Genomic DNA, 16,254 nt, shown 5'->3' on the forward strand with positions numbered 1-16,254 from the left:
TTTTTTTTGTTGGATGGTTTCTTCATGGAGAACACTCCTATTAATGATCAACAAGCTAAAATTGTTCAAGAAAATTTTGAATATGATACTGAGGGGAGCAAGACTTCCTTCACTTCCGTTGAGCTGGAGTTGGCGGAGCAGCAAACCAGAGATGGTAGGGCTCCAGACTTAATCGAATTGAAACTCCTGTGGTTAAACAGGTGTGTCAGGTGAGTCCTGATATCATGTTGGACATGTTTAATTCCTGCTTTGGGAGGGAGGGAGGGAGTTTTTCCTCCGATCTGAAAGAGGGAGGTATTGAGGGTTATCCTCAAGAGTCCTGAGATGCCCACGAGCGAGCCTCACCCATATCGACCAATTGCCTTGTTGCCAGTTGTTGGCAAGTTGCTGGAGTGGCTGGTCCTTGGGCGGCTGGTGGCCAGTAACCAATGCGGGTTTAAAGCAGGCTCCTCTTTGAAGGATGCTATTTTTCATCTAATGAGGTACACAAATTAACAGTCTCGTCGATGTGTCTTGGGCTTGTTCATGGACTTTAGGGGAACACTTGATGTCCTGTGGTGGGACAGTGTTCTACACAGGACGAGGGTGTCCCTCTGTCCAGGTAAATTATACCACCTTCTGAAGAACTATCTTCATAGAAGGCAGGTAATGAGAAAAGAGTCCATATTGTCAACAGGGTTCAGTCCTGGGGCCTATGCTCTGGAATTGGGTTCTCAATGAGTACCTTTTTATGCAGTGTGTCGATAGCATGTATATCGTGGCTTATGCAGATGATGTTGTTATACTAGTTAGTGCTGATTCACTCCAGTTTCTGGAGGAGCGGACAACAGCTTCTCTTGCTCAATTTTTGGATTGGGCAAACCTGCATAAGCTACAAGTCTCTGAAGAAAAATCCGTTGCCGTTCTTCTGAGGGCACACCTCTCAGTGGGACCAGACCACCGGTATGCCGTTCTGGAGATTTCTCTCTTAGAGTGGTAAAAAACTTATGTACCTGGGTGTTGTCCTGGGGGAGCGATTGATCTTTATAGCACATGCCGCATATGTACGAGACAAAGTGAAATGGTTGTTTGCCAAGCTCCATCATGTGACACGCGTGGAATGGGGTATAAAGAGGGCACCCTCCACCTCCTTTATGATAACATCTTTATCCCAATTATGACTTAAGTGGCTGGGGCTTGGGAAGGGTCAATTGAACATCCACATGTCCGCAGGATCTTGTCCTCTGCACAGACGTTGCTCTCCTGGAGATCACAGGGGTTTACAGAACTGTGCCCACGGATGCATTATGGGTTCTTGCTGGAAAGATCCCACCTGAGTTGGTTGTGGTGCAGTATGAAAGATCCCACCTGAGTTGGTTGTGGTGCAGTATGCTCTGTGTTATGCCTTAAGAGAGGAATCTCGAGACAGATTTTTGGCATTAGGACATGACTAGTAAGGCAGGCTGCTGCTAGGCTTGATTTACCAACTGAACGAAGGTAATCAGCAATGAACTGGGAGCCATCCGGCAATTGCAGTGGACCAATTCTGAGAAGGGTTGCCTTCTTTTGCCTTCGGTTCACATAGTGAGCTGGGAAAGACATTCCTGGCTCCAGTTTGGGCTTGCAGATAGTGCTGTTCTCACTGGACATGGTCTGAAGACAAGGTTCTTTCAGTTGGGGTTGTCCACGAGCTATGTGCTTGCAGAGAGCCAGAGACTGGCCTCCACATTCTGCGAGTGATGGACGCTCGCTCTCATTGAAAATAACTTGGCTGAGTTGACTGATAATCGTAATAACTTTAGTTATTTTACTGAGTTTGTGAAATACGCTTACAACAGATGCAGGGCGATGCCCGGTTTGTAGTAGAAAACGACCTACCTCCTTGTGATGGGGGTGTGATAGTCCCGTCCCCACCTCGAAGCCAAATGGTCTAGATAAATATGTCTTCTGATCGGAGTTGACCAGTTGATCTTGTATTTTTGTTTTAAAATAACCTACTGATTGTAGAAGAAATAGAAATACGAATGAGAACTGAGTCGCATATGGGCGAAAACCCAGGAGGCGACTTGGGATGGAAGCTCACTCAAATGACAAATGCGCTCTTGAACGTCCTTTCCTTCGCGATGCGACTGGAAAGGATGTGGACTTAGTTATGCAATTTTGGGATAATATGGCGAACATTGTGCAAAAAGAGTTATGCTAGAGAACAAGTAACTAAAGACTAAGATGAAAATCTTGAATGAAGAATGAGTTTCTAAGCCAAGGACGTACGCAGATGCTGTTAGTTCCCAAAAACTAAAGATCAAAACAAGAACAATTATACTGAAGGCAAATTCGGATAAATACCAATCTAGTGATCAAGTTAAGATCACTAAACTGGTACTCACTTTTCTGGGAATCTAAAACGCTGATACCTGATATTCGAGTGACACTCAAGTCAAGTGGACCCAATTTCGGCGAAGTCCAGACAATCTGTGACAGCCAAATCCTTTGCTTGCACCTTCACGATGGTGGGACTGTTAGTAATCCCGGGTATAACCCCCATGCACAAGCACACTGTTATTTATTTTTTTTTTTTTTTTTTGGTTTTCAGGAGCATTAGCAACTAAGGCCATATTGCTCCGAGAATGTGTGGTGATCATTCCCTGACCTTTCTGCATCCTCCGTATTTGGTAAATGGGCTTGAACCCCGGGCTAATCAATAAGCATGTGCTACGCAGCGCTGCTCATTCCCACCTGGCTACAGAGCCGCCTAAGCACACTGTGTGAACCAATGTAAGCAGGGGTCAAGGTGTGGTGCCCACACCACATGGAGGAATTCCGCCCCTCTGTGTTACCAGGCAATACTGGGTGGTTGATGAGTCTCATCAACCAGTGCAATACCACCACTTTGCATATTGGAGGCTTGAAGTGGTGGAACCCATGTTTAGTCTCCAGAGCTAAGTTCCGGTCAACCCTTCCCCATCTCTTCCATCATGCTGTATGACTGATGACTTTTAAAGTTATGATGGACATCATGGCAAGATCCAATCTTCCCTACATTTCGAGAGTACAGCTCTAAAACGGTGTTCCCAGGCCAGCCGCTAGTCAGTACACCGGACCAAACCTATTGGTAACTCTTTCAGAGGCTTCCGGATCAGCTAGTGTATAATCTTGCTACCTCTACTCTGCCAGATAGTGACTGGAGGGAGTCCGAGTAGTGTGTATGCGGAGCAGCGGGGGCATTGTCAAGGCCCCATTATGTCAAGGGTCTGGGTATATTCTTACTGTGAGGCGCCTCCGTAGCCAGGTGGGAAGGAGCAGCAGTGCGTAGCACACACATCTTGATTAGACTGGGGATTACGCCACCAAATACGGAAGATGCGGAAAGGTCAGGGAATGAAAACCGCATATCCCAGAGCAATATGGCCTTAGTTGCTAATGCTCCTAAAAACAAAAAAAAAAAAAACAACAACATATTCTTACCGTGTGTACGCCATATCCAAATATTTCATCACTTAATAGAGCATGCCTCCTCCCGCTTTTTCTTACTATTGAATATATTGAAATTCAATAGTAAAGTAACCTTATCTGCAAAAAGATCTAAACCTTCCAAACACTTCCTAGTTCATTTCACAAATACACATGGTCTCAATTGTAATCTCAATGATGTCCATTTCCACTTGCAGTCTGCCAAACCCCATGTACTTTTTCTGACAGAATCTCAGTTATCGGTTGATTCAACTACTTCTCATCTCAGTTGTTCAAATTATTCGCTGTATGATTACTTTCACCTCAAAGGTGGTAATTGTGCATATGTCCATTCTGATATTCCCTGTCAGAAACTTGGTAATTTGGAATCACCTCTTTTCGATCATCTCTGGCTTGGTGAAGAGATTTGACAGAATGTGGTGGAGAGATTTAAAATCTCTCCACCTCATTCTGTCATATTCATCTGTTGTCACTACCGTTCACCCAACTCCACTAATCACTTGGAGCTCTTTGACTTCCTCACTTTGCAACTTGACTTTCTCCAGTCCAACTTTCCTAACAGTGAGGTAATTTTCCTTGGTGAGTTTAATGTTCACAACTCCAGCTGGCTTCCGTTTTCTAGTCACACCGACCCAGCTGGTCGAAATGCTGAGGCTTTTGCAATTACTAATGACCTTGCACAGATTGTTCATTTACCTACAAGAATACCGAACAATCCTAACCATACAGCCAACATGCTTGATGTTTTTCTCACAAACAACCCTTCTAAGTACACAGTCGAAGTGAGTGGTCCTTTAGGCACCTCAAATCACAACTTGATGATTGTCTCTTCTCCAATGGAGCCTTTATCTCGTGGCTATTCCCAACTTCGTATTGTTTGGCATTAAAAGACTGCAAAATGGGATGACCTGAGAGATTTCTTTTCTTCTTTACCTTGGGTGGACTACTGTTTTAAAACTTCTGATGTCAACGTTTTCTCAGATCGTGTCAGTGAAATTATTCTTGTAGAAATGGAATCCATTATCCCACACTCCACTTTAAAATCTCATCCTTTATCTAAACATTGGTTTTTTGCTAAGGCCATTCAGGAGAAGAATGTTGCATATCGTAATGGCTTGTTTCCAATTCTTCAGTTTCATTTTCTGCTTACACCAAAGCTGGCAACAATTGTAAAGCAGTTATTAATCAGTCCAAACAAGATTTTGAAAAGGAGGAAAGTGGAAAACTTGCTTCTTGCCCTAATGAGTCAAGCATTCTGGTCTCTTGCCAAAGCTATTGGCCACGGCACTTCCATAGCCAGGTGAGCAGGATCAGCAGTGCGTAGCACACGCTTCTTGATTAGACGGGGGTTCGAGCCTATGATCACCAAATATGGAAAGGTCAGGGAATGACCACCGCATATCCCCGGAGCAATATGACCTTATTTGCTAATGCTCCTAAAAACCAAATAACTACAACTATTGGCCACAACTTTTGCTCATGTCTGCTCCCACCTCTGTGAAAACAAGATGGTTCTGTTGTCACTTCAGCCAAGGATAAAGCTGACCTGCTAGGATCCCATTTTTCTTCCAACTCATGAATTAATGATCTTGGTAAAACACTTCCCGCCATTCCCAAACATGCTCCATTCAATGTCTCCTGTGGTCTTCCGTCAAAAGGATTTTGACCAACTTGATGCTAAGATAGCTCCAGGTCCTGAAGGTATTTCTCCACGTGTTCTCAAAACTTGCGCTCCTGAACTTACGACTGTTCTTTGCCGCCTTTTTTCACTTTCTTATTCCAAAGGTGTTTTTCCTTCTGCTTGAAAATTTGTGAATATCCAGCCAGTTCCTAAAAAGGGTGACAAATCCCTCCCATCCAATTATCGTCCCATTGCAATTACTTCTACACTTTATAAAGTAATAAAGAAATCAAATAACCGCCAACTCTTAAAAACTACCTAGAAATCTTCTGTCTGAACAACGATCGCATGTATGGGTTCTGTCAGTGTCGATCCACTGGTGATATTCTAGCTTATGTTACCCATTTATGGACAAATTCAATGGAAAAGTTCAGTGAAACACAAGCAGTTGCTCTTGACATCTCAGTGGCTTTCGATTGTGTTTGGTACAATGGTCTTCTAAACAAGCTTCCATCTGATGGTTTGCGAACTGTTTTTTGTAATTGGTTAACCAGTTTTCTCTCTGATCGCTCACTGAGGGTGATGGTAGATGTCTCTCTGTCTTCTAACTTCTCCACTAATGCTGGTGTCTCCCAAGGTTCAGTTCTTTCCCCCAGACTTCTAATCTGTCTTGGCACAAGCAGACTACAAATATTGCTTCCTTTGCAACTAAAAAACATGGTTTTCTCTTTCGCTCTTCGTGTAACTTTTCTTCCAAATAGCTGTTCACTCTGTACAAATCGCAAATCTGTCCTACCGTGGAATATTATTCCTGCATCTGGGGCGGTGCCCCAAAACCTCTCTTAGGCATCTAGATTCCATTCAAAAGAGGGAAGTTAGGTTAATTCATGACTCATCTCTAACAGAGTCTCTCCACCCGCTGTCTCATAGACGTACTATTTCTGCTTGAATGCCTTTTCTACAGGTACAGTGGATTCTGGTTATTTGGGCCACCTGTTAATCAGGGCAGCCGTTTATTTGGGGCAAATATTAAAAAACAGAACCCAATCGAGAAAATAGCCAGTGTTTACTTCGCTTAATTGGGACAACATGGCGTTTAATCGGGGCAGGACGCCACAGAACTGGAGATTATTACCCTACGATTGTGTCTGACCGTACCACGTGGTTTGGTCAGATTTCTGGAGGTCACAACCATCAAACAATAAAAACAATTAGCAGTCACCTGTTTACTGGACTTTTCGGTTAGTGCAATCTATCATAAATGGATAGCAAACTTGATTTTATTGAATTTGCGATAATACCGACAGTTGGAATTGTGTGGGTTATTATGGTGAAATGTGTTTACACTTCCATGGAATCTCCAATCATACAAAAAAAATTAATTTTCAGAATCTTCTCTTCATTCCTAGTTTTAAAGCTTCGTAACTTTTTACTCCATTTTCACTTGCGTGTATCGTGTTACTTGAAATTTGCGTGTGCCGTGTTCTTTGTTATTGATTGCTTATCTTTTTCCTGTTTTAAGTTTTAACCCCCACCCACCAATGTCAGCGAACAGAAATGTCAACTAGTTAGTATGTACATATTACAGTACGTATTAATTATTCCTATTATCACATATATTCTTCCGATTTTTACATATCATTTAATTTTTAATTGGTAAGGTAATAAAGGGTAAATCTGTGTTTAATATATCTTTATTTTTATAGCCTGTGGATAATATTCCTCCTATTTTCGCCAATTAGAATCGCTGTTTAATAGAATTAAAATTTAATTCACAAACCTGATCACAATGACCAGCGCTTACAACACAATGTATAGTGAACCGTACTTTACTATGGTGACTCCATCGTAACATGATTTGATTGTATAGTGAACCAATTGTAAAGCAGGGTTCCATTGTATTTTTACCTTTTTAACGTAAAACTTCGGATAATTAGGGCAGCCGCTTAATCGAGCCAAAATGCACTAGTCCCGATGTGTCCTGAATAACCAGAATCGACTGTACCTCCATGGGCACTGTTCTTCTGAATTGGCTTCTATAATTCCTGCTCTCTCTCTTTCAAAACAGTCCAAACACGTGCCGCCACCAGCCAACATCTCTTTACTGTCCGACTTCAAACTCACAGAACCAACTTTTCATCTTCCTTGCTTATTCATTCAACTGCCGTTTTCTGGAACAACCTTCCTTCATATGTATTTCCTGAAAATTACAATCTACAGAAGTTCAAGTCAACAAATATCTTCTCTCATCTTCTCAACCTCCAACCCAAGCATGGTACTAAGTACTATAGGTTCTAATACCTTTCGTGTTTGGGATTTTCATAAAAAAAAAAAAAAAAAAAAAAAAAGTAGTGGTGGAAGAAGAATCCGAAGAGGATGTGCAAAGGATCAAGGAATGTTCAAAAGTGCAAGATCTTAGACTTGAGGTTGAACGGTCCTTTCAGAGGAGTCCTCGCCTTATTTTTGATGTAGATCTTCAAATCACTCAAGGACACTGGAAGAATGAACTTTGGGAGAGGAATTTGGTAGATAGTGGTGTCCATAAAGACCAAGTATTCTCAGAGATCAGTGTTCTGAATGGAAATAAGGCAAGGAACTCTCCAGGTCTTAATTACACTGTGGAGATTTCCACACGTATTAGGAGGTTCTTATTGAATCGCTCAATAATGTTTGTGAACTGGAGTTTGCACCGGGTTCAGGAGTGTGGACTCCAATCCAATGTTATTAGTATATGGCATGTGGCCTGGCATTGTGATGCGGATGAGTTCTGCAGTCACTGTGATGGGAGGGGCCATACCTATAAAACCTGCACTAAATATGCAGCAGAAGCACTGAAGTGTGTTAACTGCTTGAGGAGGAAATCCTGGTCTGCCTATGCAGCAAATGACAAGATTTGTTCAGATTATCTGCGAGCAGTACATATGGTTAAAAGACGAAACTGGTTTGGATTAGTTTGTGTCTGCAGGGCGGGGGACCTCCTTCGCCAGGATAATGATGTCGGCACTTCCCAGTCGGGGGCTGTCAGGATCGGACCGGTTCTTGGTTTTTAAGTTGTTGTCACCTATAATGAAATTTATATTGTTATAATAAGTGGAGCTTTTCTACTCATGATTGTGGGTTGAAGGTTGTTGTACTGCACTATGTTTAGTCACTGAATGTGTATTAATGGTTTCCTGGATAGGGAACCTCGTGGTGGGGGTGGAGATGCTGTCCCTGCTGCAAAGCTAAAGGTTGTTCTGTTTGATTTTGTTATTAGTCAAGACCAATTAGTGTTACTTGTTGCCATTTAATAAATGGCTAAGAAAAGGAATTGTTAGAGTTGCAACATTGTGACTAATCAGTATATGGGCAGAAGCCTAGGAGGCTGAGTTAGAGAAGACAAATGCCCTCTTGCACAACACAGCTCCTGCCAATTTAAACATTTTTGGTCCTCATTTCGTTTTGTTTAATAATTTGGTCTAAGAAATTTGAAAAGCAGAAAAATGCCTGTGCATTTTCCAGGACCTTGACTACAAAGGTGAGTGGGCTGAGAATCTCAGATAACAGAAACCCCCCATTTTTATAGAGGTTTGGGATTCATTAATTACTGTATGCTGTTTTCATTATGTTCTTGTTTATACTCGAGCATGACCGCCAGGTCAGACGAGTTTATAATAAATCACGAACACGATCATAAACTGTATTTAGCAGTCAATGCAGGCTTGAACCACATTCTACTCATAGAGATTGTTTGTTTGTTTGTTATTTGGTTTTTAGAAACATTAGCAACTAAGGCCATATTGCTCCGGGGATATGTGGTGGTCATCCCCTGACCTTTCTGCATCCTCCGTATTTGGTGATCACGGGCTCGAACCCCAGTCTAATCAAGAAGTGTGTGCTACTCACTGCTACTCCTGCCCACCAGGCTACGGAGGCACCTACTCAAAGAGAGTGTACTACTACTACTGCACTCTCACTCCTGACCACTCAACTACGTCAGGCCATTTGTAAATGCAATAAAAAATATGTATGTACAGAATAATTTTGAAAAGTTTTTATTAAACAAAATATATAAATATATGTTTGTATAAAGTGGACAGTATACAGTAAGAACTAAATTAATAAAGTTGTAATTTAAATTTTTCTTATAGTTTTTAATTTTTCAAGAATAAAAGTATGGCCCTTTCATTAATTAACTATTGTAATTCAGCAGTTTAGCAGCAAAGTGACAATTTTTTTACCCTTTCAAAATAAAATATTTTTAAAGATCAGTTTTGTGATAAGTTTTCCAATTCAGAAATATTGTACCTTAAAATAATTACTGAATTTATATTTTAGGGAGTGATCAATGAAGTATCAAACGTCAAAACTTGATGCTTTACTGATCTAATTAGTTGCCCTTCAAAATCTGTAATATATTTTCATTAATATCATATCAAATATGACAAAATAGTAATACATTCTTCTAAAAGTTGAAATGTCTCATTATCATTATTATTTAATTACCTGTTGAAGAGAGGAGGGAACTGTTGTCAGAGCTGATTGTATCATATTTTGGGGAGGGCCTGTTACTTGGGAGGGTGCAGTTTGAGGTGGAGCAGGGGTGTGTGATATAGGAGGATGTGGAAGGGAAGGGTGAGTTACAGCAGTTATATTTGGGGTAGAATTAGAAATTACAGTTGTTCCCGCTGCAGGAGGGAGAGAAATACTCATGGGAACTGACACCATGGCAACTGTGGTGGTGGCTGATGTTTGCCCAGATACTTGATCACATTGCATGTTACTGATAGCAACAGCTGTAGCAGCTGTAGAATGTGGTGGTGGTCCGGATGATGACTGGTTTTCTTGATTCATGATCCACAGGGAATTATCAATACTAGCTGAAATACAGAAAAATATTTAGCAACTATTAAATTTATTTAAATATTCTGTAATTATTAATAGCAAGCATGCAAATTGCAATAAAAATTTAACTAATAAATTTCAATAATAATGGACCAAATAAATGACATTAATCACATTTAAATGACTAAGCTAAAGTGCACATTTCTTTATTATTTTTTAGAATAAAATAAGGTGTAAAAGCAAATGCATAGTCATCTTAATAACATAGATTCATCAATTACATTTTGCAATTATAATGAGATAAAGGCATAAAGGCTTCAGGTATCCCGAAGTGATGGTTCTGACAAGATTAAAAACCCAAAATCAGTACAATGGACTAAGCCAAATCTCTTCTTAGTCAATATCTTTGAAATGTTAAAAATGTTTCTTAAAGGGCTAGAATTGGCAAGTATATAATCTCATATCTACTCCCTTTTCTCTAAATTATCACACTACAAATGCAATTTTTAGTTATTTTGTAAATTAAGTTAACCAAATAAAGAAATGTGCACTCCTTCCTCTGCAAAGCGGCTGATTCATACACAGAAAGAGTAAAAATTGAGTAATAAAACTATAATTTTAAAAATAAACATATTTTTCCAAGATCTAAAAAACACAGCTTACGGCTAGATTTTTTTTCAGCTTTTATTTATTTTTTATTTTTTTTTTCTCCTTCACAAAACACTAAATACATGTCATATTAAAAGTTTGGTTATCCAAAAATATTGAAGAAAATATTTTTGGTAAAGTATAAAATGCAAAGCAACATTCACTATTCATGAGAAAATATTACAAAAAACAGTCTTACGATCAATCAAAGTTCAATAAATTGATCCAGATCCAAGTGTTGATCCTAAAACTAGGATTAAAGTAAAAAATGCAGGCCATACTAAAAAACCCTCTTTGTACCAACTACTCTGTGACAGGTGCTGTCATGTGAACAGCAAAAAAAAAAAAAAACAGAAGCTCTAGGGTGGGAAAAAAAAAAAGGATGAAGAGCTGAAAACATCCAAACCATAAAATCTGTCACAAAAGAAAACAACACATTATTCCTGAGAACTGAATTTGGTCAATTGTGTATTACAAGAATCTTAAAGAACATAAAATTCACATCTTTCATATCTCAGCTATTGCATTTGATTCAAGAAGATGACCCTGATTGATGAGAACAATTCTGTGAGTGACACTGTCAGAACAATAGCAAATACAAGGACAGTTATCAGACTACTGCAGACTCACCATGACATGGTTTAGCAGACCATGCCACTAACAACACTGGTCAACAAGGTTTTACTAACATGAGTGAAAGTAAGCATTTTTTATTAATTTGTATATGCTGATTACAAATATGACAATAAAAAGTTTCTATCACATCACATTTTTTTAGAAAAATGCAAAAACAGTTTTAAAAAACATAAAATAGTTTCAAAATCAACAAAATCGTCCAATCACACTCTCTACCTTTCCAAGTCGAATTTATTGTAACAAAAGAGACAAATCTGTGTTGTTTAATGGTATACTAATACCTCTTTTTAGTTTTATGGTCCTGAGGAATGGCTACTCTCGGTTATATTGCTAAAATTTTTATTATGTGGTAGCATGTTTGAATACTATATTTCCAGCAGCCAGGCACCTCCGTGAAAGAGAACTTGTTTGCAAATTGTCTTTAGCCCTTATATGTATATTCCTGGGGTTAGTTTCGATTTGTAAGATCTAGTGGTAGGTTGTGGTGCTTAAAAGTTCCGTTTTGATCTTGTGAAAACTCATGAAATGGAGAGAAAATGCCGAGCATTAATTCACCAAACAGTTTCTGCTATGTTTGTGGACAATTTACAGTGAAGTCGCAACACTGCTCAATCACAGACAAGATGAAACAAGCTCATTATTTTTATTTTGGGTGTCATGTGGGTGATCAGGATAAAAGGAGGGCACTGCACGTGCTGTATAACATGCTATGTAAATCTGACTGAATGGATGAGGGGGAGCAATTCTAAAACACCTTTTGCTGTTCCAATGATCTGGCGAGAGCAAACAATTCACCTCAAAGATTGTTATTTCTGCCTCACAAACACCGAGGAGTTTTCAAGGAAAAATAAAATACCCCAACCTTCCATCCACAATAAGGCTAAAAAGTAATTGCCACACACACAGGAACTACCTCCACCTAGCTCTAAAGAAATCGCTATTACAAAAGAAGAGCAAGAATCACTAGAGCCCATACCTGCCTCCCTCAATGTCTGCTGATCCTGGTTACAGTCCTGAAAATGACAAAACCCCACACTTAATTGTATTAATTGAGCAAAGTGAACTTAAATGATTTGGTTACGGATTTAAATCTTTCAATGCAACAGGCTGGGCTATTAGGATCTAGGCTGCAAAAATGGAATTTGTTGGCAAAAACAAGGATTTCTGTGTTGAGAAACCAAATGAAAAGTTTGTTATCAAATGGAAGGTTCTCTTTGTGTCTGCAAAGATGTAAACAAATTGATGGATGAACTAGGGTTTGAACACAATCCTGAAGAATGGAGATTATTCATCAATTCTTTTAAGCTCAGTTTAAAAGTAGTTTTGCTATACAATAGTAATAACAAACCATCAATCCCAGTGGCTCATTCCGGGGTTCTGAAAGAAACCTATGATAGCATGTCATTGCTATTAAATGCCTTAAACTATAAGAAATATTGTTGGAAAATTTGTGGTGATTTAAAAGTAATTGCTTTGTTGCTTGTACTACAGGGTGCTTTTACTAAGTATTGTTGTTTCCTGTCTTTATGGGATAGTCAAGCAGTAGAACATCATTATATTGTAAAGAAATGGACCATTAGAGAAGAATACATCCCTGGGAAACTCAACATCAAATGCATACCTTTAGTGAAATCCGAAATGATGCTTTCCAGCCTTTGCTCATTAAGTTGGGTCTCAGGAAAAATTTTGTAAAAGCTCTGGACAAAAATAATGAAGGTTTCAAGTAGTTAAAAAGCCAGTTTCCAAAAATTAGTGATGCAAAGATTCGTAGGCTCATAAATTAGACGGCTTTTAAAGGGAGAAATCTTTGAAACTAAACTTAAAGCCACTGAATTAGCTGTGCAGAAATCCTTCAGAGCTCTTGTTAGCAGGTTTTTAGGAAATAAAAAAGTAGAGAACTATAAAGAGTTGATAGAAGAATTGTTGCATAACTATCAAAAGTTAGGATGTCAAATGTCACTGAAGATACACTTCCTACATTCGCACCTGAACTTCTTTCTGGACAACTTGGGATCTATCAGTGACAAGTTGGGGGAACGATTCCACCAAGATATCCATACTGTGGAGCAGAGGTATCAAGGACAATGGGATCCAGAAATGATAGGTGACTACTGCTGGTTTCTGATAAAAATAGGGAGGACCATTCTGCTCATAAGAGAAAACATTAACTGACTGTAAGTAATATGATTTCCTATTTGTGCCTCCACTTTTGCGGGTTAATTGCTTACTTAAATCCAAATAGGTGTTTATAAAGTTTAAATATGTTATTTTTTATCCATTTCAAATGTTTACTGGTCATCATTTCTATTTCAAGCAATTAATTTACAAGAAAGTAGTCAAGTACATTTAGATAAGTAAAAATTCACAATTTTTGGAAAAAAGGAGCACGAAGCCATAACATGAAAACCTGAAGTGCTACATTTTCAGCACATGATTTAGTCAAAATCAGTTGATTGCGTTCATGTTTTTGAAAAAAAAGTTTAAAATTGTTGGCTAGTGTAATTTAACAACTGCATAGGTTAGGCAATTTGCCATGCAACACTGAAATAGCAGAAGAGACAAATGTCAACGCTGGTACCATATACATCATAATACATGGCCACTTCCATTATCAGGAAGGAACATATAAGCTCAAAATACATTACAGACAACTGAATGAACATATATGTATGGATTTCTATTTGAAAAATCCTTATGCATTACCAGCAAATGGAGAAGCCAGCTTTCCGAAGAAAAGTTACAGTACCACCATTACAACCTAGAGGCAAGACAAATAAACTTTTAAACACTAAAGTTCTCTGCCACCGAGGTTTGCTGGTTGGTTTAGTGTGGTGAATTATTTATTGATGCATTAGCCTATGGCTATAGGAAACCAAGTTTGTTTCTCTTCTTGGTTCATGTTATATTTAGCTTTATGCTGGTAAAGTAGAGTATTTAGCAAAACTTTAATTTACATCATTTGCTCAGTTAAAAATGCATAAATTCAGGGGAGCTAGTTACAAATGGAAATTAAAAATGAAATTAAGTAGGAGGATTGAAGAAGACTAAGACATCACCAATCAAACCAAACCAAGTCTGGTTTGGTTAACTATTTACTGCTACATTATCTGCTATGGATATAGTAAATGAAGTTTATGATTCACTTCCTGGCTCCAGTTCATGTTATCCTTACATTTATTATTGTTATTATTATTATTATTATCCATATAGTGTAAGGAAGCCTCAGCTTATGCTGCACCAGCCAAAAAAAAAAAAAAAACAATCCCCGAGTTACCCTGAGAGAGAGAAGTAGAAGGGAATCACCAAGAAAGAGAAGAATGATGATATCCAACTCAGGACCCTGGGTGTGTCAAGCCCATACTCACTAGATGTGAGCCCCTGGGGGTGAAGAGTATTTAACATAAGCTTTAATTTCCATTACTTATATCATTATTTGCTCAGCCATGAATGTATAAATTAAAGGAAACTTGTTACAAATGGAAATTAAAAATTATATTAAACGGGAAATAAAAGACTAAGACATCACCTATTAAGCAGTGCATGTCTAATGAGTAGTTCAAAACAGATTTTTTTTTTTTTTTTATGAGAACCCCAAACACGAGAGGTATTATAACCTATAGTACTTAGTACCGTGCTTGGGTTGGAGGTTGAGAAGACGAAAGAAGATATTTGTTGATATTGGACTTGAACTTCTGTAGATTGTAATTTTCAGGAAATACGTATGAAGGAAGGTTGTTCCAGAAAACGGCAGTTGAATGAATAAATGAGGAAGATGAAAAGTTGGTTCTGTGGGTTTGTAGTTGGACAGTAAATGGATGTTGGCTGGTGGCGGCACGTGTTCGGACTGTTTTGAAAGAGAGAGCGGGAATTATAGAAGCCAATTCAGAAGAACAGTGCCCATGGAAGTATCTGTAGAAGAGGCATGCAGCAGAAACAGTGCGTCTATGAGAAAGCGAGTGGAGAGACTCTGTTAGAGATGAATCATTAATTAACCTAACTGCCCTCTTCTGAATGGAATCAAGAAGCTTGAGAGAGGTTCTGGGGGCACCACCCCAGATGTGGGAACAATATTCCATGGCAGGGCGGATTTGCGATTTATACAGAGTGAGCAGCTGTATGGGAGAAAAGTAACGCCGAGAGCGAAAGAGAAAACCAAGTTTTTTAGATGCAGAGGAAGCAATATTTTTAATGTGCTTGTGCCAAGAGAGATTAGAAGTCAGGGTAATCCCCAAAAGAGATATATCATTTTGCCTAGAAATCGGAGTGTCACTAAAGATAAGCATAGGAGCAGAAGAATCCTTTTTGCGAGATATAAGACAAGATTGAGTTTTAGAAGGGTTGAAATCAACTAAGTTATCTTTGCCCCACTGGAGAATTACCTGAAGATCGGCATTTAAGGAATTGGCAGCAGATTTTCGAGAACTTGAAGCTGATTGAGCTGGACAAGGTTTCTCAAAATGGAAAGTTGAATGCAATGTGCTATCATCAGCAAAACTATGGATAGGATTTCCAGTCAGTGGAAGAAGGTCATTGATATACAAGAGGAAAAGAGTGGGGGAAAGAACTGAACCTTGGGGGACACCGGCATTAGTGGAGAAGTTAGAAGACAGAGAGCCATCTACCATCACCCTCAGTGAGCGATCAGAGAGAAAACTGGATAACCAATTACTAAAAACAGTTGGCAAACCATAAGATGGAAGCTTGTTTAGAAGACCTTTATGCCAAACACGATCAAAAGCCTTTGAGATGTCAAGAGCAACTACTTGACTTTCACCGAACCTTTCCATTGAATTAGTCCATAAATGGGTAACATAAGCCAGAATATCACCAGTGGATCGACACTGACGGAATCCATACTGGCGATCGTTGATCAGACGGAAGGTTTCTAGGTAGTTTAAGAGTTGGCGGTTAATTGATTTCTCCATTACTTTAGAAAGAGTAGAAGTAATTGCAATGGGACGATAATTGGATGGGAGGGATTTGTCACCCTTTTTAGGAACTGGCTGGATATGAGCAAATTTCCAAGCAGAAGGAAAAACACCTTTGGAATAAGAAAGTGAAAAAAGGCGGCAAAG

The 16,254-nt window shown here is 39.1% G+C and overlaps 1 protein-coding gene across 8 annotated transcripts in view; it reads right to left on the bottom strand.

The window, feature by feature from the left end:
* The window catches only part of LOC150079243 (uncharacterized), a 575,463-nt gene that overhangs the window by 329,649 nt on the left and 229,560 nt on the right, over window positions 1–16,254 (bottom strand). For all 8 annotated transcript variants that reach the window (XM_090383519.1, XM_090383513.1, XM_090383518.1 and 5 more), the window contains one exon: window positions 9,557–9,930. In XM_090383519.1, the coding sequence (XP_090239645.1) occupies window positions 9,557–9,904 (348 nt within the window). In that variant the 5' untranslated portion in view covers window positions 9,905–9,930. The remainder of the gene's footprint in view (window positions 1–9,556; window positions 9,931–16,254) is intronic.

This window comes from Mastigoproctus giganteus, chromosome 10, assembly GCF_048544385.1.
Source record: "Mastigoproctus giganteus isolate SK-2022 chromosome 10, ASM4854438v1, whole genome shotgun sequence".
In the NCBI taxonomy this organism is placed as follows: domain Eukaryota; kingdom Metazoa; phylum Arthropoda; class Arachnida; order Uropygi; family Thelyphonidae; genus Mastigoproctus; species Mastigoproctus giganteus.